At 42.3% G+C, this 18,470-nt stretch overlaps 2 protein-coding genes across 3 annotated transcripts in view; one reads left to right on the top strand and one right to left on the bottom strand.

Moving 5' to 3' along the window:
- The window catches only part of daam2 (dishevelled associated activator of morphogenesis 2), a 136,585-nt gene extending 120,843 nt beyond the window's left edge, over window positions 1-15,742 (top strand). The window contains exons 24-25 of the mRNA XM_086146706.1: window positions 2,398-2,568; window positions 11,967-15,742. Of these exons, the coding sequence (XP_086002832.1) occupies window positions 2,398-2,568; window positions 11,967-12,128 (333 nt within the window). The 3' untranslated portion in view covers window positions 12,129-15,742. The remainder of the gene's footprint in view (window positions 1-2,397; window positions 2,569-11,966) is intronic.
- The window catches only part of LOC147237297 (molybdenum cofactor biosynthesis protein 1-like), a 36,012-nt gene continuing 23,592 nt past the window's right edge, over window positions 6,051-18,470 (bottom strand). Inside the window, exon 11 of one of the 2 annotated variants that reach the window (XM_086146749.1) lies at window positions 6,051-7,179. In XM_086146749.1, the coding sequence (XP_086002875.1) occupies window positions 6,638-7,179 (542 nt within the window). In that variant the 3' untranslated portion in view covers window positions 6,051-6,637. Of the gene's footprint in view, window positions 7,180-16,613; window positions 17,488-18,470 lie in introns of those variants that run through there. The other variant, XM_086146766.1, reaches the window with a different exon arrangement.

The following is an 18,470-nucleotide window of genomic DNA, read 5'->3' as shown; positions in this document are numbered from 1 at the left end:
TTTTATCACTTGTTTACTAAGACACTTTATAGTTTCACTGAGACACTTTATAGTTTATAGTTTATTTTATTTCTAATTCTGCCTTTTCTTTTTAATATTTATTACTGTTATATTTTCTGTAACTCTGGCACAACAATTTCCTTCGGGATTAATAAAGTTGTTCTTATCTTATCTTATCTATAGGAAGAGGGTAATTCCGTATACATTCAGGGGGGTAGGTCCCTTATCAGGGGGTAGGTTCCCATTTGCTTTGTGGTCATTTGGCAGACTCTTTCATCCAAAGCGACTTACAGTGGAGGTGCCGGGGATTGAACCCAGGACCTCATGCATGCGCTCTACCACTGAGCTGCAACACCTTTATGCTTATTTGAATTTACGATCACAGGGGTAGCTTCCTGTTTAAGGACGAAGGCCATTTGTGCTTGCACGTCCTGCTGTCTTCATGTGGGTAGTCGAAATAACATAGCTATGAATATAGCGAGAAAACTCTAAACAGTTGCAAGCCAGCGCATGGCAGGCAGCAGTTGACTGTTGTGGATTTTTCTTTACTTGAACCAGCAAAGCAACTGTCTCCATCACCACCACACGGCTGCTGGTTCGAACACCACCGCTGCAGCAAGGACTGCCTCCAGCAGTGCCACAACAGGCAACCAGCGATCTGAGTTGAGGTTTTCTGGTGTCTGAACATCGCATTGCAGTATCACCTATATCCATCAAACCTGAGCTGTGTCAAGCAATGTTGTTAAATCTTTGACATGTGAAAAGGACTATACAAGCTATATTATTGTGGTGAGCTAGGGTTTTGCAACAAAGTCAAGGATGCTTTTCTCATGGGATATTACTCTTTAGAAGACCCTCTTTATAAGACGGTTGTAATTCAACAACCAACAGACAGTGAAAACCCAAGGGCAGCGTCTCACAATGCGAACAGTTAAACTAAGGGTACACCCCTGTTACAACAACTAATGGTGCAGGTTAGTGTAACACATCAACAGCAACACTGTACAACTATTCATATAACAGAGTTCTCTTACACAGCCATGAGAGGCTCCGAAAGGTCATTGTAGCCACAAATGATTTTGGGATTCCGCCGGCCAGTCTCCATACCAAACACTACATTGTAACATTTGGACTTGCCCCACAATTTAGAAAAGAACTGATTTCCATAGGAAGTAGAGACTTGCAACATAATTGAACAAACTGTTGAGGCCTAGGCACTACTCTGTGACCAGGTCAGAGGACATTGGAGGATGACCTGGAAGCACTGAAAAAGAAAAAGGTTGTGTTGACAGATGTGTCAGCAGCCTTCAGAAGGATGCGGATAAATTTTCTGAGGAAGCTGAAAACTTTGGCAGTGCACTCATTGCTCTAATAATCACCAAGTCAATTCCTCTGAAGAGGAGATAGAAGGACAGATGCCTTGAACTGAAAAGCATTGAGGCAGAGTTGGAGCAAAAAGGAAACATAGTAAGAAATATGCACTAATAGTCATACACAAAGTTAAATCTGTGTGCTTCTGTAGTTCCATTGTCACTTGTATGGTCATATGCACATACCTGCTACTGTGCGAAAACGTATGCAGATGTAAATGATTGACATTATTATAAATTATATTATTATACATTACGGTTTACATTATCATAAAACATATCTGCAGTCGGACATTGGCCTTAAATTTGTTTATTTATTAAAAAGGGCAGTTAAATTAGATAAGCTGATACCCACAGAAACCCTGTAACCTTTGACAAAGAGAATCCAAGAATTCTCTAATAGCTTTCCAGTGGAAAACAAGGGTATCTCTGGAGGTACTCTTGGCCTTTTAGTGTGGTCAAGGATGACTGAAAAGAACTCTACCACCTTTTTCAATTTAAGCACTTTTTAAGGAGCATTTGGTAGTGATGATGACAAAATAGGGTTTTAAATATTCCCACCGCGCCATTTTCCTATGTGAGTACCATAATTTACCATAGTACCATAATATCATAATTTGATCGCTCATATCATATTACATCTTTCACAACAGACACAGATGCTGATATGATTTCTGGTGTATAACAACAAGCAAGAATAAATATATTAAATGTGCATCATTATATATTATGGAAGAGACAACCTATTTACTTAAGAATATATTTTAAAATATGTATACCATGACAGATGATTGGCATTTGTGGGGGGATTTGTTCTTTTGCATTGGCTGTCATACTGAGAAGTCAAGTTTGAACCATGGAGCCATTTTCCCCAACTTAATTTTGTGTGCATGTAGGTATGTGACCTATGCAAGAACATTAGCAACTTAAGCTCTTATTTTAACTTTTATCCACAAAGAGATTTTTTTCCGCATAAACATACATAATATATCCGAATTAAATAATGTGCATGTCTATCTCTGTTTAGTTTGGGAAATCTCTGAAGCACTTTGGTGAGGAAGACGGGAGGATGCAGCCAGACGAATTTTTTGGGATCTTTGACACCTTCCTGCAGTCATTCAGTGAAGCACGGCAAGATCTGGAAAACATGCAGCGACGCAAAGATGAGGAGAAAAGGAGGGCACAAATGGAAGTCATGGTGAGAAACAGCACTCATCTACTTCTTTTCCTTTCAGCTTTTCCCTTCAGAGGTTGCCACATTGTGTCAGCCTCCTCCATCTAACCCGATTCTCTGTATGTTATTCTCTCACACCAACTAACTTCATGTCCTCTTTCACAATGTTCATAAATCTTCTCTTTGGTCTTCTCCAGACCTCCTGCCTGACAACTCCAGTCCCAGCATATTTCTACCTATATATTCACCTCCATACTTTTACAGGTATATCATCAGGACCACCTGCCTTTCCACTATTCAACCTCTTCAATGCCCTCCTCACTTAACATTTACTAATCTCTGTTATTTTGTGATCCACAAGTCACCTCTGCTACCCTTCCCTTTCTTTCATTTTCCTCATTCATCAACTCTTCAAAGTGCTCTTTCTATTTTCCATCACTCTTCCAGCATCTGTCAATACATTTCCCCCGCGATCCTTAATCATAAATCATTCTCTCCCTCTTCACTGTCCAACCTAGCATACAAATCATCATATAACCTTTGTTTGGCCTTTACCATCTCTACATTTACTTTGCACTGTATCTCCCTGTACACCTGTCTGTGCTCCTCAGTTTCACTATTTTGTTAACCTCTTTCACTGTATATACTCCTGTACTTTGTCATTCCACCACCAGGTCTCCAATTCTACCCTTCCAGTTGGCACACCAAGTACTCGCCTACCTGTCTCCCTCCACATTAGCATTAGTATCCAGTAATCTGGATGCTCTCCCTTACCACCCAGAGCCTCTCAATTCCTCATTGAAAACCATACCAACCATACCTCCTTCCTTTTCAGGTTCCATCCCTTTGTCCTCTGCTTCTGCCTTTGTCCTCTTTACCTTTCTTGTCACCAGATTCATCCTACAAACCACCATCCTTTACTGTCTGGCTATACTCTCAACTGCCCATACTTTGCAGTTACTGATCCACAGGTTACATTGTCTATGCAAGATGTAGTCTGCCTGTGTGCTCCTACCTCTGCTCTTATAAGTTACCATATGTTCATGCTTTTTCTGGAAAAAAAGGATTCACCACAGCCATTGCCATCCTGTTTGCAAAGTCTACCACCATCAGTCCCTCTGTGTTCCTATCCTAGATACCAGATTCGCGCATCACTTCTTCATCACCTCTATTCCCTCCACTAACATATCCATTGAGGTCTGCACATTCTCTTATCCATGGTGATATTCTGCATCAATACATCTAACTCACTCCAGAAATTATCCTTCTCTTATAACTCATATCCCACCAGTGGGACATAGCTACTGACAACACTGAGTATCATACCTTCAGTTTCCACTTTCAGACTGATAAGTCTATCTGGCATTCTTTTCACCTCAAGAACATTCCCAACAATCTCTCCCCTCAAGTTAAGTCTTATACATTTTCTCCTCCTGTCAATACCACAAAAGTACAACTTGAACCCATTCCTAAGCTTCTAGCCTTGTTACCTTTCCACCTAGTCTCGTGGACACATAGTATATCCACCTTCCTTCTCTGCATCATGTCAACCAACTCTGTGGCTTTTCCTGTCATTTCCTCAGAGTCACTTCTCTCAGTCCCAGACTCTTTCTTCTCTCCCTGTTACCAAACATGCCTTCCTTCTCTCTTTCTTCAACCCACAGTAGCCCAATTTCCACTGGTATCCTGCAGGTTATCTGCACAAATAGTGGTCGTTGTTAACCAATCAGGTATGAGATTCATAGGTTGGATTCACATATTGGGTTTTGGCATTTTTTTGCCAGATGCCCTTCCTGATGCAACCCTCTGCAATTATTAGGCCTCGGGACCAGCTCAGAGATACATTGGCTTGTGCCCCCTTGAGGCTGTATTCCAGAGTGGCTATAATATGCTGATAAATTATCTGTTGATTCACAGCTCGCATCTGCACCAGTGTAACATACTTCGGTCACTCCAGATTTCCTCTGACAGTACCATTGTTTCTCTCTTTGCACCCTGTTGTATGCATTTTCTAGATCTACAAAAGCAAAATACAACTCCCTCTGACCCCTGTATTTTTATTAATATTCTTAAAGGAAATACTGCTTCTGTAGTACTCTTTTTAGGCATGAAACCATACTGCTGGCCACGAATGCTGACTTCTCTCACTCTAGTTTCCACCACTCTTTCCCATAATTTCATTATATAGTTCATCAACTTTATTCCTCTATACTTACTGCAATTCTGGACATCTCACTTATTCCTAAAAATGGGCACCATCACACTTCTTCTCCATCTTCTCACTGTTGAAGATCCTGTTGAATAATCTAACCAGAAACTCTACTGCTGCCTCTCCTAGACATCCATACCTGACCATCCATACCATTCCCTGTCCATTCTTAATTACCTGAACCTGGACACCCTTTCCATCTCTCTTTTGCCAACCTGCATAAATCATTATTACCCTCCTTACTTTTAAACCCAGCATACAAGTCATCATACCCCTTTGTTTGGCCTTTGTCACCTCTACCTTCACCTTTGCTTCAACTTAAAACCTGGTCTTGTGGTCTTGAGCTTTTTGCCTTGCTGCCTTTCCACCTGGTCTTCTGGACACAGTATATCCACCTTCCATATTTGCATCATGTCAGCCCTCTCTCCAGCTTTTCCTGTCATTGTCCAAATTATGCCAAATACCTACTCTCATTCCCAGACTCTTGCCTTTCCACTTTTCTCTATTTCCAAATCCACTTTCTTCCACTCGCTCTTCTCCCACAGTAGCCCAATTTTCACTGAAATATTTGCTTTTGGCCTACATTTTTAGGCCAAAAGCCTAAAATATATTAGAAATACTCTGGAATAATGTAATAGGTTATAAATGGTGCAACCTCTGCATTTATCCGGGCTTGGGAGAGGGAGACACTGGCCCGTGCCCCAGGGGCTGTATTTTCATGATATAAGTGTTGTCGTCTTCTTCCTGTGCGGGTGTGCGAGAGAGAAGCGGAGATTGAAAGTGTCTTTTAGAGCCATTTGGGCCATTTTCTCCACTCACCTTTTTCCGTATATGTACTTCGTTTATTTAGTCTATTTCTGACTGTTTTTTCTGTTTATGTTCGCAAATTTTTGATTACTTTGTTCGATTGGTCTGGGAGGTATACCTGCTGCCTAGCGATGCCGGCTAATTGTAGAGATTCGGCTCGCCCCGCGATGAGAACGAGGGCTGCAGCTGCGCCCGCACGGGCTGTGGCGCTCGGTGCTGTTGCGTCGTCAAGTGCCATAGGTCAAGTGTGCTCGGCCCCTTTGCCTGCCAATGTAGAGAGGGCACCTATTGCGAGCCCCCGTTCTCATTGCAGAACAAGCCACAGCTGGAACCTCCATGCCAACAGCCGGGACAGGTTAGCTCCCCAGCTTTTCGTGTCACACACATGATGACACCATTGGGGATGCAGGTGAGACAGGCAGCCAGCTCGGTGAGGGCGAAGACATGGAATGTGAGTAGGAGTCAGACACTGTTTCAGTTAGAGGCAACAAGAAGGCACAGAAAAATCTTTATTTCTTAAAGGACATTAATGACTTCTTAGAGGATACCTTCTATAAGAAGGTTGATGTCTCAGATTACTTTAGTGGCACTGATAAGTTCATTAAATTGGTTGGCGCCATCAGCAAAATGCAAGTTCTGCACCCTTTGGATGAGAGGAAACGGTACCGCCTGCAGAAACAGGTCACACTTCTGAGGAAGTTAGTTAGTCCTCTTGCACGAGATGCGTAGAGCCAACCGTGGCTACCAGGTTTCTCCATTGGGGTCTGTCGTTGGCAAGTTGCCGTGCCTGTGCCAGGCTCACACCGCAGGTCCTGAGGTCTTGGGCCACAACATCAAGCCAGCGGGTTGGTGACATGCTGGGTCCAGCTGATGCCTTCTAATGCCCTCAGGGCCCTGGAGTCAAATCCATCAAGCCTGGCTGCCAGCGTGTTGCTCAGCGGCCAGAGCCATAGAGAAGGACAGAGATGACTGAGGCATTGTAGACCCGGAGCTTTGTCACCCGGGATATGTGCCGGTGTCGCCACAATGGTCTCCACAGGGACTGCATGACTGACAAGGGCACGGCGCCGGTCAATCTCAACTTTGAGATCTCCCCTTGTTTGATAGGGTTGAGCCGAGGTACTTGAAGGAAGCGACAAAGTGGACAGGGGTGCCGTCGAAGAGGAGTGGTGGTGGATCAGGTCCCTCTCCTATATGCATAAGCTCGGTTTTTGGCCAGCTTATCTTCAGGCCGAGTTTCCTGGACTCCTCATCAAAAACATGGAGGGCTTCACGAAGCTGGTCAGCGGTCTCGCTGAACAGCGTGGTGTCGTCTGCGTACTCGAGATCCCTGAGGGTGTAGCTGCCTATGGGGACCCCAGGGATCCACTCAGAGACTTTTGTCATCAGATGGTCGATGACACAATTAAAAAGTTCTGGCGCGGTGACGCAGCCCTGCCTCACCCCGCTGTTGATGGGGAACCACTCAGAGTCCCAGCCATTCACACGCACACAGTTTTCGGCTCCTTGGTAGAGCTGCCTAAGCAGTGTGGTTATTTTGGCCGGGACTCCGAGGAATGTCAGGATGTTCCAGAGAGAGCCGTGGTCCACCGTGGTTCTGAGGAAGGCGAAGGGCAAAACTACAAGGAAAAGAAAGTAGGAGTTCATGTATCACGCTTGCTCTTTCAATCACCCTGCTGAATCTTGTGTATAGTTTCACACCCTGGTGTCTCTCTTCCCCGATTCATGCCATTTTTTAAGATAGGCTCTCTGAATATCAATGGATGAAGACACTGGAACAAGAGCACTGATATCTGATGTCTGTTTCCAGAAAAGGCTGGATATGCTCTTCTTGCAGGAGATGCACACAGTACAGAAGGACAAGGTGGATTGGGGTTTATTGTGGGATGGACCCTATTGCCTCAGCCACAAAACTTCCAAGAGTGCAGGTGTAGCTATCCTCCTCAAGGCCTTAGCCAATGCAGTTCTTCTGTTTTCTGCTGAGGCAGCAAAGGGCTGCTTGCTGATTGTAAGGTTAGCAATAGCCTACTCAAAGTAGACGGTCTGACCATCGCCGCGGACAGAGTGAACATGTTCCACACGCTCGAGAATTAACCTTCCGCTTACCAGTTGGAAAATATCATAGTGGGTGGAGACTTTAGTTACAGTCTTGGCTGTTGACAGAATAGGAAGGGAGCCCCATACAGCATCTTCCGAGACCCTCTGAACTGCCATGTCCTCTTATGATCTGCTAGATACTTATACAATAAAAAGCCCAGAAGCCAGATAGTACACCTAGGTAAGGGCCTGCAGTGGTTGGGTGTCAGCAGCCAGACTAGACAGGTTTTACATTTCTGAGACCCTCCAAACTCATCTAGTCTAGATATATAGCTTCAGATGCCTTTTCAGATCATCATATAGTTGCATTTGAGCTAGTCATGACTCCTGGCCAATGGGTCAGGTCATATTGGATTTAACAGTAGGTTTCTACAAGACAGGGGCTTCTGCCAAAAGTCTACTGTTTTCTGGCTGGAATAGAGAAAAATAAAAAAATATGCTTTCAGTTTATGAGTTTATGGTGGGAAGGCCCAGATTAAGGTGTTCTGTCAGCAGTACACGTCTCACTCCTCCGCCAAGAAATAGGGTATTAGGAATCTTGAATCTGAAATTCAGAATATTGAGGAAGGGCTGGGTGGATGCACAGGTGCTTGTGCTGAGGCCTTATTGCAGGAGAGGAGACTCGAACTTAGCACACTCCACCCTAAGAAGTTGGATGCCCCAAGCTCATTCTTTTTCAACGTGGAAAGATAACCACATTGAAAGTTGATGCTCTGCTTGAGGCTACCGGGAGGCAGAGTCACTACCAAACCAGACGTGAGGTTCCATGCACTTGGCTTCTATACAGACCTCTTTGGGAGAGTGGACTGTGACTGTGGAAGCCGTGAGGATCTCCTGAAGGACCTTCAACAACTCAGCCTGCTGAAGAGAACAACTCTGGACCAGGAACTGACCATTCAGGGGCTCACCACAGCGGTAAACCAGATGCCTTTGAGCCAGACTCCAGGGCTTGATGAGCTCCCTGTGAACTTAAGTAAACCCTTTTGGAGCAGTGTCGGCCATGACCTTCACACAGTGCTAATGGAGTGCAGTTAGACCAGCTCCCTGCCAAACATGTGCCGGAGGGCAGTCCTTGCCATGCTTCCAAAGACAGGTGGCCTGGCCTTACTGAAGAACTGGAGGCCAGTGTCCTTCCTTTGTGTGGATTACAAGATCCTGTCCAGGACACTTTCCAATAGACTCAAGGGTTATCTAGGTAACATCATACATGCTGATCAAACCTATTGTGTCATGGACAGGAATATGATGGACAACATATTTCTAATGAGGGATGCTTGATGTATGTGACAGTTACAATTTGAAGGCTGGTGTAACTGCGGTAGATCAAGACAAGGCCTTTGATAGGGTGGACCACTCATATTTGTTTTCGCCACTGACAGCTTTTGGTTTCAAAAATAACTTTGGCTTCAGCTACTTTACCGTCATGTACAGTTCCTGGTCAAAATGGGTACAAAGCTGAACCGGCCTATCCCTTTAGACGTGGAATAAGACAAGGCTGTCCAGTCTCAAGGCAGCTCCATTCTTTAACCATCGAGCCTTTGCTCTCACGGTTCAGGAACCGCCTTCAATGGTTCCCCTTGTTGGGAGACAAAGGGACAGAAGCACTTGTGTTAGCCTGTGTGTTCATGCTGACGATATGCATGTGTTTGTTTTTAACCAGGATGTTGTCCAGCACTTTATGAATGCTCTCTATATGAGAGGGCAAGCTCAGCAACGGTGAACTGGGAAACTGGGAAAAGAGCAAAGCTCTACTCCTGGGACAATGGAGTGGCCTCATATTGCCTACCCTACCCTATGGCCTGAGCGGGGAGAAGGAAGGCCTTAAAGTGCTGGGGTATGCCTAGAACTGAGGCATTTAAAACTGGGAAGGAGTGAAAGAAAAAGTTAGTAGACGACTGTCAAAGTGGAGTTGGCTACTTCCTCAGCTGGGCAAGGGTGCTACTTATCAATAATCTGATTGCCTCAATGGTTTGGCACAAGCTTATTGCACTAGCACCACCAAGGAGCTTGATAGAGGCGATCGAGAGGCTTATCCTGGAGTTTTCCTGGTCCGGAAGACGCTGGATCCGTGTCCTCTATCTTCTGGTCGCTGAGGGAGGCCAAGGCCTTGCTCACATTTCTAGCAAGGTATCAGCTTTCAGACTGCATACAGCAAGGAGGATCTTGTATGAGTGTGGACCTCAGCTGGCTGGTCACTGCAAAGCTACTCTTGCGAAAGGTTGGGCAGTTAGGGTTGGACAGACAGCTGTTTTTGATGCAGCTGGAGGTTGTCAACCTGACTGGATTCACGTTGTTTTATGGTTAAGTCCTCCAAGCTTGGCAGGTTCTAGCATATCAGCGGCTGATTGCTGATGGAAGAGCCTCTGCTCTTTAACAATTTCCTGAGGTCCCAGTCCCTGCATTCCACAGGCCTGCGTCCCAGCCTCAGCAGGGCGGGTCTCACAAAGCTGGGTCATCTCTTGCAGCTATTACCCTTGTCCCAGACCACATTGAGGGAGTCTGGACGTGCCAACTCTGCCAGGCTGATCACCAGGGTCACCAAGGATATCTGTGACGCTCTCCTTCCCCACCTAAAGGGTTTTGTGTCGGATCATTCCCCCCACGAGCTGTGGATTGAGAATATCAACAACGGGTTCCCCTCACTGGCCATCCTTCCACAGGTTGGGGAGTTGGAGGACAAGGACAGCCTACTACTGGCATTCAGAACCCTAAGCTTGAAAACTTTGTTCTACAGACAAAAAAGACCTTTACGTAACTTGTGTCAAGGTTCTTAACCTACAACCCCTATCACAAGTGAAAGACTCAAAGTGGCAGAATTTCTTTGGACCCGACACCTCTCCAAGGCGGAGCTGGCGGGCCCTGCACAAGCCACCCCTGGAAAAACAGGCAGGTGACTTCCAGGAGAGGATTGTGCACGGCACCATGGCCATGGACACATGTGGGGCGCAATTTGGGCCTGGGGTTACTGGAGACTGTTTGTTTTGTTCTTGCCCTGACACATAGCCTCATTTGTTTATTGAATGCCCAGGTTGCTGCCACTGTTTTAGTTTCTTGGAGGGTTTGTTTCTTGGCTTGCGGGTTACATTTTACCTTCCATTTTATGCTTTTTGTCCAAAATATTCAAAGAACAAAAAGAGGGTATCCCTTGTATAAAACTTTGTCTCCTCCTTTACTGTGTCCATAAATAAATAAAACCAAATATGCAAATGCAAAGACAAAGGTTGTGTCAATAATCTAAAATTAATTTTGGTTCAATAATATTTTCCAAAATTCAATAATGTTTTCATGATAGCCCATTTAGAAATAACCATCCATTTTCCACCGCTTAGCTGGGGTTGGGTCATGTGAGCAGTAGCCAAAGTAGAGGGGTTCAGACTTTCCTTTCCCTGGCCACTTGGTCCAGCTCTTCCAAGGGAATTCCAACATGTCCCAAGGCCAGCTGAGAGACATAGTCCTTACAACTATGTAACAATTTTCCCATTTTTTCCAATTAACCTGCTCTAGGTATTTGGACTGTAGCCCCTGTGTCTGCATGTTTTTTTTGTCCAGATTCCCCCCTTTGTCCAAAAACATGCAGTACGTAATCAAGGTCTCAAATTCATCTTCAGTTGGGAGTAACAGAATGAATGGTTTCATTTCTCTATGTGGCCCCATGATCAACTGTTAAATGCCCTAGGAGTACCTCACCTCTACCAATGTGAGCTGGAATTTTCTCCTGGCCTACAGCAACCCTGTATGCATCATTCGCGGTATATTCAATGAACAAATGAAGATAGCCATGTACTAATACATCTTCTACTCTGGTTTTTGATTTCTAGACTACGTTTAAGTAAATCAAACATATATCAAAATATATATTCATTTTAATTCTCTGTAGTTATTATTTAAATATAATATATTAATTATTATTTCTGTCCCAGATGCTGTTCAAAAATAATTGGCACTGTCTTTCTTGACAGAGAGAAAATAAAGACAAAAAAATTGGTGAGCTCTTATCAAGGGAGTGTTTTTTATAAAGATGTAAAGATAGAATCAGCAGGGAAATCTGCTTGGTGTAATGAAAAGCTAGAAAAGAAATCTAAAGATATTTGTTTTGCTCATTTCTATGCTCTTGGGTTGCAGACGATTGTTAGCATGTTGGGGACATGAACATCTTTAAATAGGCTACATATACATTGGGTTATTAAGTAATACAACTGGGAATTTGGAGCTTGCAAGGAAATATTTCTTCATTTCTCAGTTTAATGCTTCAAACTAAAATGTATTGCTTTTAATTTGTTCATTTGTTCATTTTACTTTCTCTTTTCAGCTTAAGGAGCAGAAGGAGCGGGAACGGAGGGCAAAGAAGAGCAGGGCTTCAGATGAGCTTGGAGGGGAATTTGATGACCTTGTATCTTCATTGCGCTCTGGGGAGGTTTTTGACAAGGACCTGAACAAATTTAAGCGTAGTCGCAAACGCTCTGTCAATTAGCTAGTGGAAGGTGGTGGGCATGAATGGGTTGTTACCAAGGTATACTACTAGGTCAGTAAAAAAACTCAATTCTGCCATGTTGTAAATCTCTACAGTCCAGGTTCTCAAACTGTGGCCATATTTCAAACCTGTTTGTCCTGGATACTGTGATCTCAGTCTGAATGCAGAGCAGTTGGAATTGATAGATGGATAGACAGATCACTGTGACAAATTCTCCCTTGTCATTTGAGCATCAGCTTCAACATCTCCTTTTTTCCTACCAATCTTCCTCTACCATTCCTTCTAAGCTTCTCAGGATAATGTCTTCCACTAAAACAAGCAGGGCAACACCAACAACCAGTTAAACTGTACATAGACACACGGCCAAGAGAAATGACTGAAGCTACTCAAGGGCTATTTTAATAAGCAGGGGGTATTGAACTAGGATTATCCCCACTGTTAGGCAGGGTGGTTTGCTTCAAATTTCCACAGCAAAAAGATTTCAGGAGTGAAAAGTCACATGATGGAGCATATCAGTTTTCACAATAGCCTCCCATAGCTCTTTTCAAGGTAACAGCTTGATCCACCTGACAAACTGAAGACAGTGCCACAAGGTGCCAGGCATCAACTTTTCAGTTCTTACATTTTTGAGTTGATTCAACATTATTCTGGCATTAACCAGTGCAAGGCAAACTATAAATGTATAATGAAGACAAACATACAGTAATTTTGCATTATTTTTATATGTTAATGCGGGCAAGGTAAATGTACAGATACCATTTTTGTTGTTTTTTAAATAATTTCATTGCATTCTGGGTACAAACAATTCTGCCGTTCACAATGCTATTGATGTAAATGTCTACAAATTTTGCACTTCATGTTTAAATGGCATTTTTTCACACCTGTGTAACTTGTTTGCACTGTAACTTTTCTTCACACTTGATTTCACAGTTATTTAAAAATTCCACTTTAAACCTAAATTATTGGTACAACAGAGACAAAGAATCACATTTATGGTTTAGCGGGGCACTGTCTAAAACATAAAGACACAAACTATTAATTCTCTATAGCTTTTCTCACTCAACTGTCAGGTTGCAAGGTTCATGTTCGACTTTGGACTTTAAAAATGAAATAATGATCATGTCAACTGAACAGAGGTCTGGAAAAAGTACTATATACTATAGATATACAGTACTTTTGCTTGCTACTGGTGCTAAACATTTCATTGCATGCCTGAGTCCTGAGTTCAGGCAGGCATTAACCAGTTACAAAGATTCTGCCAAGTCAGATTTTCATTGCAAAGTCAGAGTATGACATGACGTGTACTGTATCGCTGTCGAACATAAAAATTATCCTATCGTCTCCTTAATATCTTTACATTCTGAAAGCCTATATTGATGAGCAAACGAAAAGTCATTGAAGTCTAACTGGGACAGATTCAGAAATGTTCAAAGAAGGAGTTTTTCTGCTTGTTTAAAATCTTAGCAAGTTGAAAAGACCAAAGATATAACGGTGCAATATTTAGATCTTGTTGCACAATAGCTTATGATTATGAAGCATCCTCGAAGATGGCTCAAATGACGAGTTAAGAATTTCACTTTGGCACAATGTATGCAAGGATTAAAACATTTCTGGTATTTTACATCAGATTTATTTCTGTCTATTCCCTGACACTGGCGGGATTTTGACATATATTTTAAGAGATGTCCACTGCATTGCATATCATAGCTGTCATGCACTCCACATTTGAGTGTAGTTGTAGCAGGAATTACTTTTTGATTTCGAATGACTGAGATATTCATGATGGATACTCCTATATATCCCCGCACACATTCAATAATCAGAGGAGGCCAACCTCTCAATAGAGAATGTTTCTTCAGTTTTGTCGAACGTACCAATTTTTTGTAGTTAATATTAATAATAATAATATAATGAATAATACTGATAAATAGTGTCTCTATGTCCAGACTTTCATAGTGTTACGAGCGTATTCAGCACGAAACGTACTTGATCCAAAGTAAATTAGGTGGAATCAATATCCTTTGTTTTTTATCTAAAAAACTAATACAAGACCACCATTTAACAAATGATGGCTCCCTCCTTTTTTCAAACAAATTCTCAGATTTGTTTCATACAAATATCTCTCATGTTTCTGTGTGAATGTAAGTATTAGTAAAATGCAGCTAACTACTGGGATAACACCCAGTTGCACTGTCTTTTGGCGTTACATGGTTAAATTTCAGGGCACAAGTGCCAGACAAGGGCAGCTCTGTGAATGTTTGACTCAATGTAGACCTTGTCTCCACCTCAGGGCACAGTGACTCACTATGTCCCAAAATAAGTCCAGAGAGTGTTATTAAATGTGAATAGCATTCCTACAGCATTGATGTATTCATGATCATAAATCATAACTGATTTGTTAACGCCACCTTTTTGTATTCAAGTATTTGTATTTGTATTAAGGTTTAAGTAAGCCCAGATGTCAGAGAAATACAGAATTAGATTACAAATAAAAGCAAAATCGGTGCTCTGGATACTTTGGAAATATAAAAGAACGAGCAGCATCTTATGTATACTTGAACTGTTCTATTTTCTACGCTCGTGTCCTTTGTCTTTCTTGTTAATCAAATAGTAATCAGACCCAGCCCAATCCTTTTAAACAATGAAACTAGAATTTAAGCCATATTTCAGAGCCAACTATTTACTAAGAAGTGTTGCAACACATAAGTATTATTACATGTTTGTGTTGTGACATCTATATGTTGTTGTTAGCTTGTTTGGTGCAGTTTTATAATGGGACAGTTTTATCTTGACATTTTGATGGCTGTGGGTTCTTTGAACTGAGGAAGGCACTAAAAAGACTATTGAAAAAAGAGACGGGTCAAATGAGGATGGGACTCAACAGGGTGGCTGAAAACACAATGCTCAATGAGAGACAACACAACCTTTCTCTCAAAACATGCACTTGGCATCAAACCTGCATGCCCAAAGTTGGGTGCACAGAGTTTTATGTGGTGTATTTGAAGAAAAAAAAACACTTGGAATTTTTTCTCAAGTGTTCTACCCGCAAGAGACATTGTGCCCCCATTAGCAGGTCGTATAATAGTTAGGAGGCACTATTTTTAAAATGATATCTGCAACCAAAACATGTACATTTGAGAAAAGGTATTTTTTCACCATGTTTGAAATAAAAAATAAAGTTGTTCTTATTCTTATTCTTATTCTTAAAACAAACACAATATAAAAATAATTGTATTTCAATGTGTAGGTGTATATGTTTATATATATATATATATATATATATATATATACATATATATATAAATGCACACACATATATGTATATCTTTGTATATGTCAGTGTGTGTGTGTGTGTGTGTGTATATATATATACACATATTTATATATATATAACAAGGATTGCTCACTTCCTGTAAATTTTACAGATATTTATTTGCCGTATTTAGTTTGCTCATTTTTTTATCTACACACAGCATTTTATGAAAATGTTATATTAATAATTCACTTTCAACTAATTAATATTTGTTGGACTTGTACAATAATTGAATTCTTTTTTTTTCAGTTTATTTTCCTTGCCCTGGTTTCATATGGGTTCAATAAATATTTTTCCCTGACAAGTGATTGTTATTTTTTTGTGTTTCTGTTGTCATTTTGTTGTTTTAGTCTTGATCCTCTGATCCTCATCAGGTGTGGTGTTGGTCCTTGTTTACGGTCTGTTGGTCATTACAGCTAAGTTTAATTTTACAAATTTGAGTTGAATTCCATTACACACCTACATATATGTAATATTGATGCTATTGATGTTCATTCTGTTTCCTTTTGGTCTATTATTATTTATCACTTGATGCATGATTAAATTTAAAAAAAAAATAAAAATTGCTGGCCATGGACCATAGACAAATTCATTAATTTGGCTAAGAGTCTTGTATCAACCCCAGCCAAGATATGCCCTTTAATTTAATGGCAGTTGTATTTTCAGATTTTGTTCACACTATCAGGTCATATTGCTGCTGTTCACATATTGCCATGACATTAATAAACCACCTCCATCACTGTGTTGTAATTGATGACACTACCCTTAAGTGGTTTATGTCCTACTCTACAAAAATAAAGCCCTTTCTGCTGACACTAGCAAAATCTACCTCAACTCTCTAGTTTCTTTTGTGGGGTCCCGTTAGGTTCCATCCTCTTCTCCATACATCTGGTTTATCTTGGTCAAATTATACAAAAATGTAAATTTTTACACCAATCGAGGTATTACATCTGTCTGGCTTGGAATTGCCTTGGGATCCCCAGAAGGAGCTTGAGACACATATCTGGAAATCTGCTGAGTCTGCTGCCACTGCGACCAAACCCAAGATAAAGTGTATGTGGGTGAAGATTAAGATGTGATGTTACTTGGCTTTATCTATCCCAGAAACCAAACAACCACAGCAAATTAGCCAAAATTTTACAATACCTTAATAGCTTGATATCACAACTACAGAATGTTTGCCACTTTGACCACCCCGTCTCATCCCTTTAAGTAATGTTCAAATTAGTGTAGATATGTGGCATGCTTTCACCTTCAGACCATATGACGATGTTTAGCGCTTCTCTAACCCGGTTCAGAGGCCCTGGGTCGAGAATTATTCACGTGTGTGGTAAAATGTATTCTTCCCTTCTTCAGAAATCGAAAAAAATACCACTTATAGAAACCAATCACCGAAGCACTTTACAAAAATAACTTGTAATTTATTTACAGAAATGAGAATGCGTCAGAAGAAAATAAAAATGAAATTATGAACCTTTGTGTAACAAGTTAACTTGTGGGCCCACACCTACACACCAGCTGGTGCTCATAAAGAAACATTAAAGAAAAATAAACCCCCAGTTGCAGGCCTGATCGACGCTGAAGAACGTGGGGGACGAAAAAAAAACGTACAGGCCCGTTACTTCGGTTGGTAGGAGGACAAAAAAAATGAGGGGCGAACTCCCTCTTTAAACAGAGTCCGTTCGCCAAAGAAGCTACGTACTCACGCACGGCAGAGAATCAATGTCAGTGTTCTTTAGTCCAGCTCCTGACAGTATAAACTGGAGGAGTCGGCTGAGGCGGCAGGCGGGACGGGCTGGTCGCCGTTCCCCTCGTGGCCAGAGGAGCTACCAGGCTTTTCCGGGTCACCTGGAGCGCTATCAGGGCCGCCGTGTATTGTCGTCTGCGGGTAGCGAGCCAGTTAGCTTAGCTAGCTAACTAACACGACGGCCAAGTCTTCACAGTTCTTTCCGTGTTGTGCCGCAGTCCAGTCACTATAGCAGGTACAGTGTTTGACCCTCGGCACTTAACATCAAGAAGAACCCGAACTTTTCTGTAGAATATTGACTGTGGACACAGTAATATTGAACAGTTAACCATATATGTTTACTTGCAATCTGCACATGTGCAGACTCTCTGTAGGCGGGCTCATGTCTATTGGTACGAATTGCTGTCATCACCTGTGCTCTGCTCTTCAGTAAAATAACTAAGTGCTACTCTAATATCTCCGGTCGCCTTTTTACGCAAAACACAACATTTTCCAATCCAGAAAGTCCTCTACGTGCATCTGTCGCAGAGTCGTACGTGCCGCCCTCCTGCTCCTCCTCGTCTCTCCTTCCATACCCCAAACCTGGTTGCACCTCAACCTGCCTTACAGCTGGGAGCCAACAGGACAACATCTACCCCAGATGCTTCAGAACTTTTTGGTTGGTGCAAGGACTACTGGGTACAGCTAATCCTCCTAGGTGGGGGCAATCTGGAACCCCAGAAGTTTCCCCTGGGATGTGATTGGCCAACCAAGAAGTGAAGCTGCGAACGAAGTTGGTTGCCACTTTAACGCATTTCGGTCTTTGTCCTATGTTCAGTTCAGCCCCAGGGTGGCACGGGCCAGTGTCTCCCTGAGCCGGTCCCATGTCCGGATAAATGCAGAGGGTTGTGTCAGGAAGGGCATCCAGCGTAAAACTTTTGCCAAAACCAAACATGCAAATCAATCATAACCAGATCAAACCGGATCGGTCAAGGCCCGGGTTAACAACGACTGCCATTGGTACTTATGACCTGCAGGGAACCAATGGAAATTGGGCTACTGAAGGTCAAAGAAGGATAGGTGGAAGCTGTGTTTGGAAGCAGAGAGGGAAGAGGAAAGGCAGGAGTAGAGGATATGAAGGTAGTTAGCGTGAGAGGATACAGAGAATAGGGTTAGATGGAGAAGGTTGATTCGCTGTTGCGACCCCTGAAGGGAAAAGCCAAAAGGAGAAGAAGATGGTCTTCGCCCTATGTTCACTGTGTTCAAATAATCCTGTCTAATCATAATCCTGCCAAAGGACAAA

This window comes from Fistularia commersonii, chromosome 1, assembly GCF_037954325.1.
Source record: "Fistularia commersonii isolate RoL2024-O1a breed Wild chromosome 1, RoL_Fcom_v1.0, whole genome shotgun sequence".
Taxonomy (NCBI): domain Eukaryota; kingdom Metazoa; phylum Chordata; class Actinopteri; order Syngnathiformes; family Fistulariidae; genus Fistularia; species Fistularia commersonii.
This window is presented reverse-complemented; position numbering and strand designations above follow the sequence as displayed.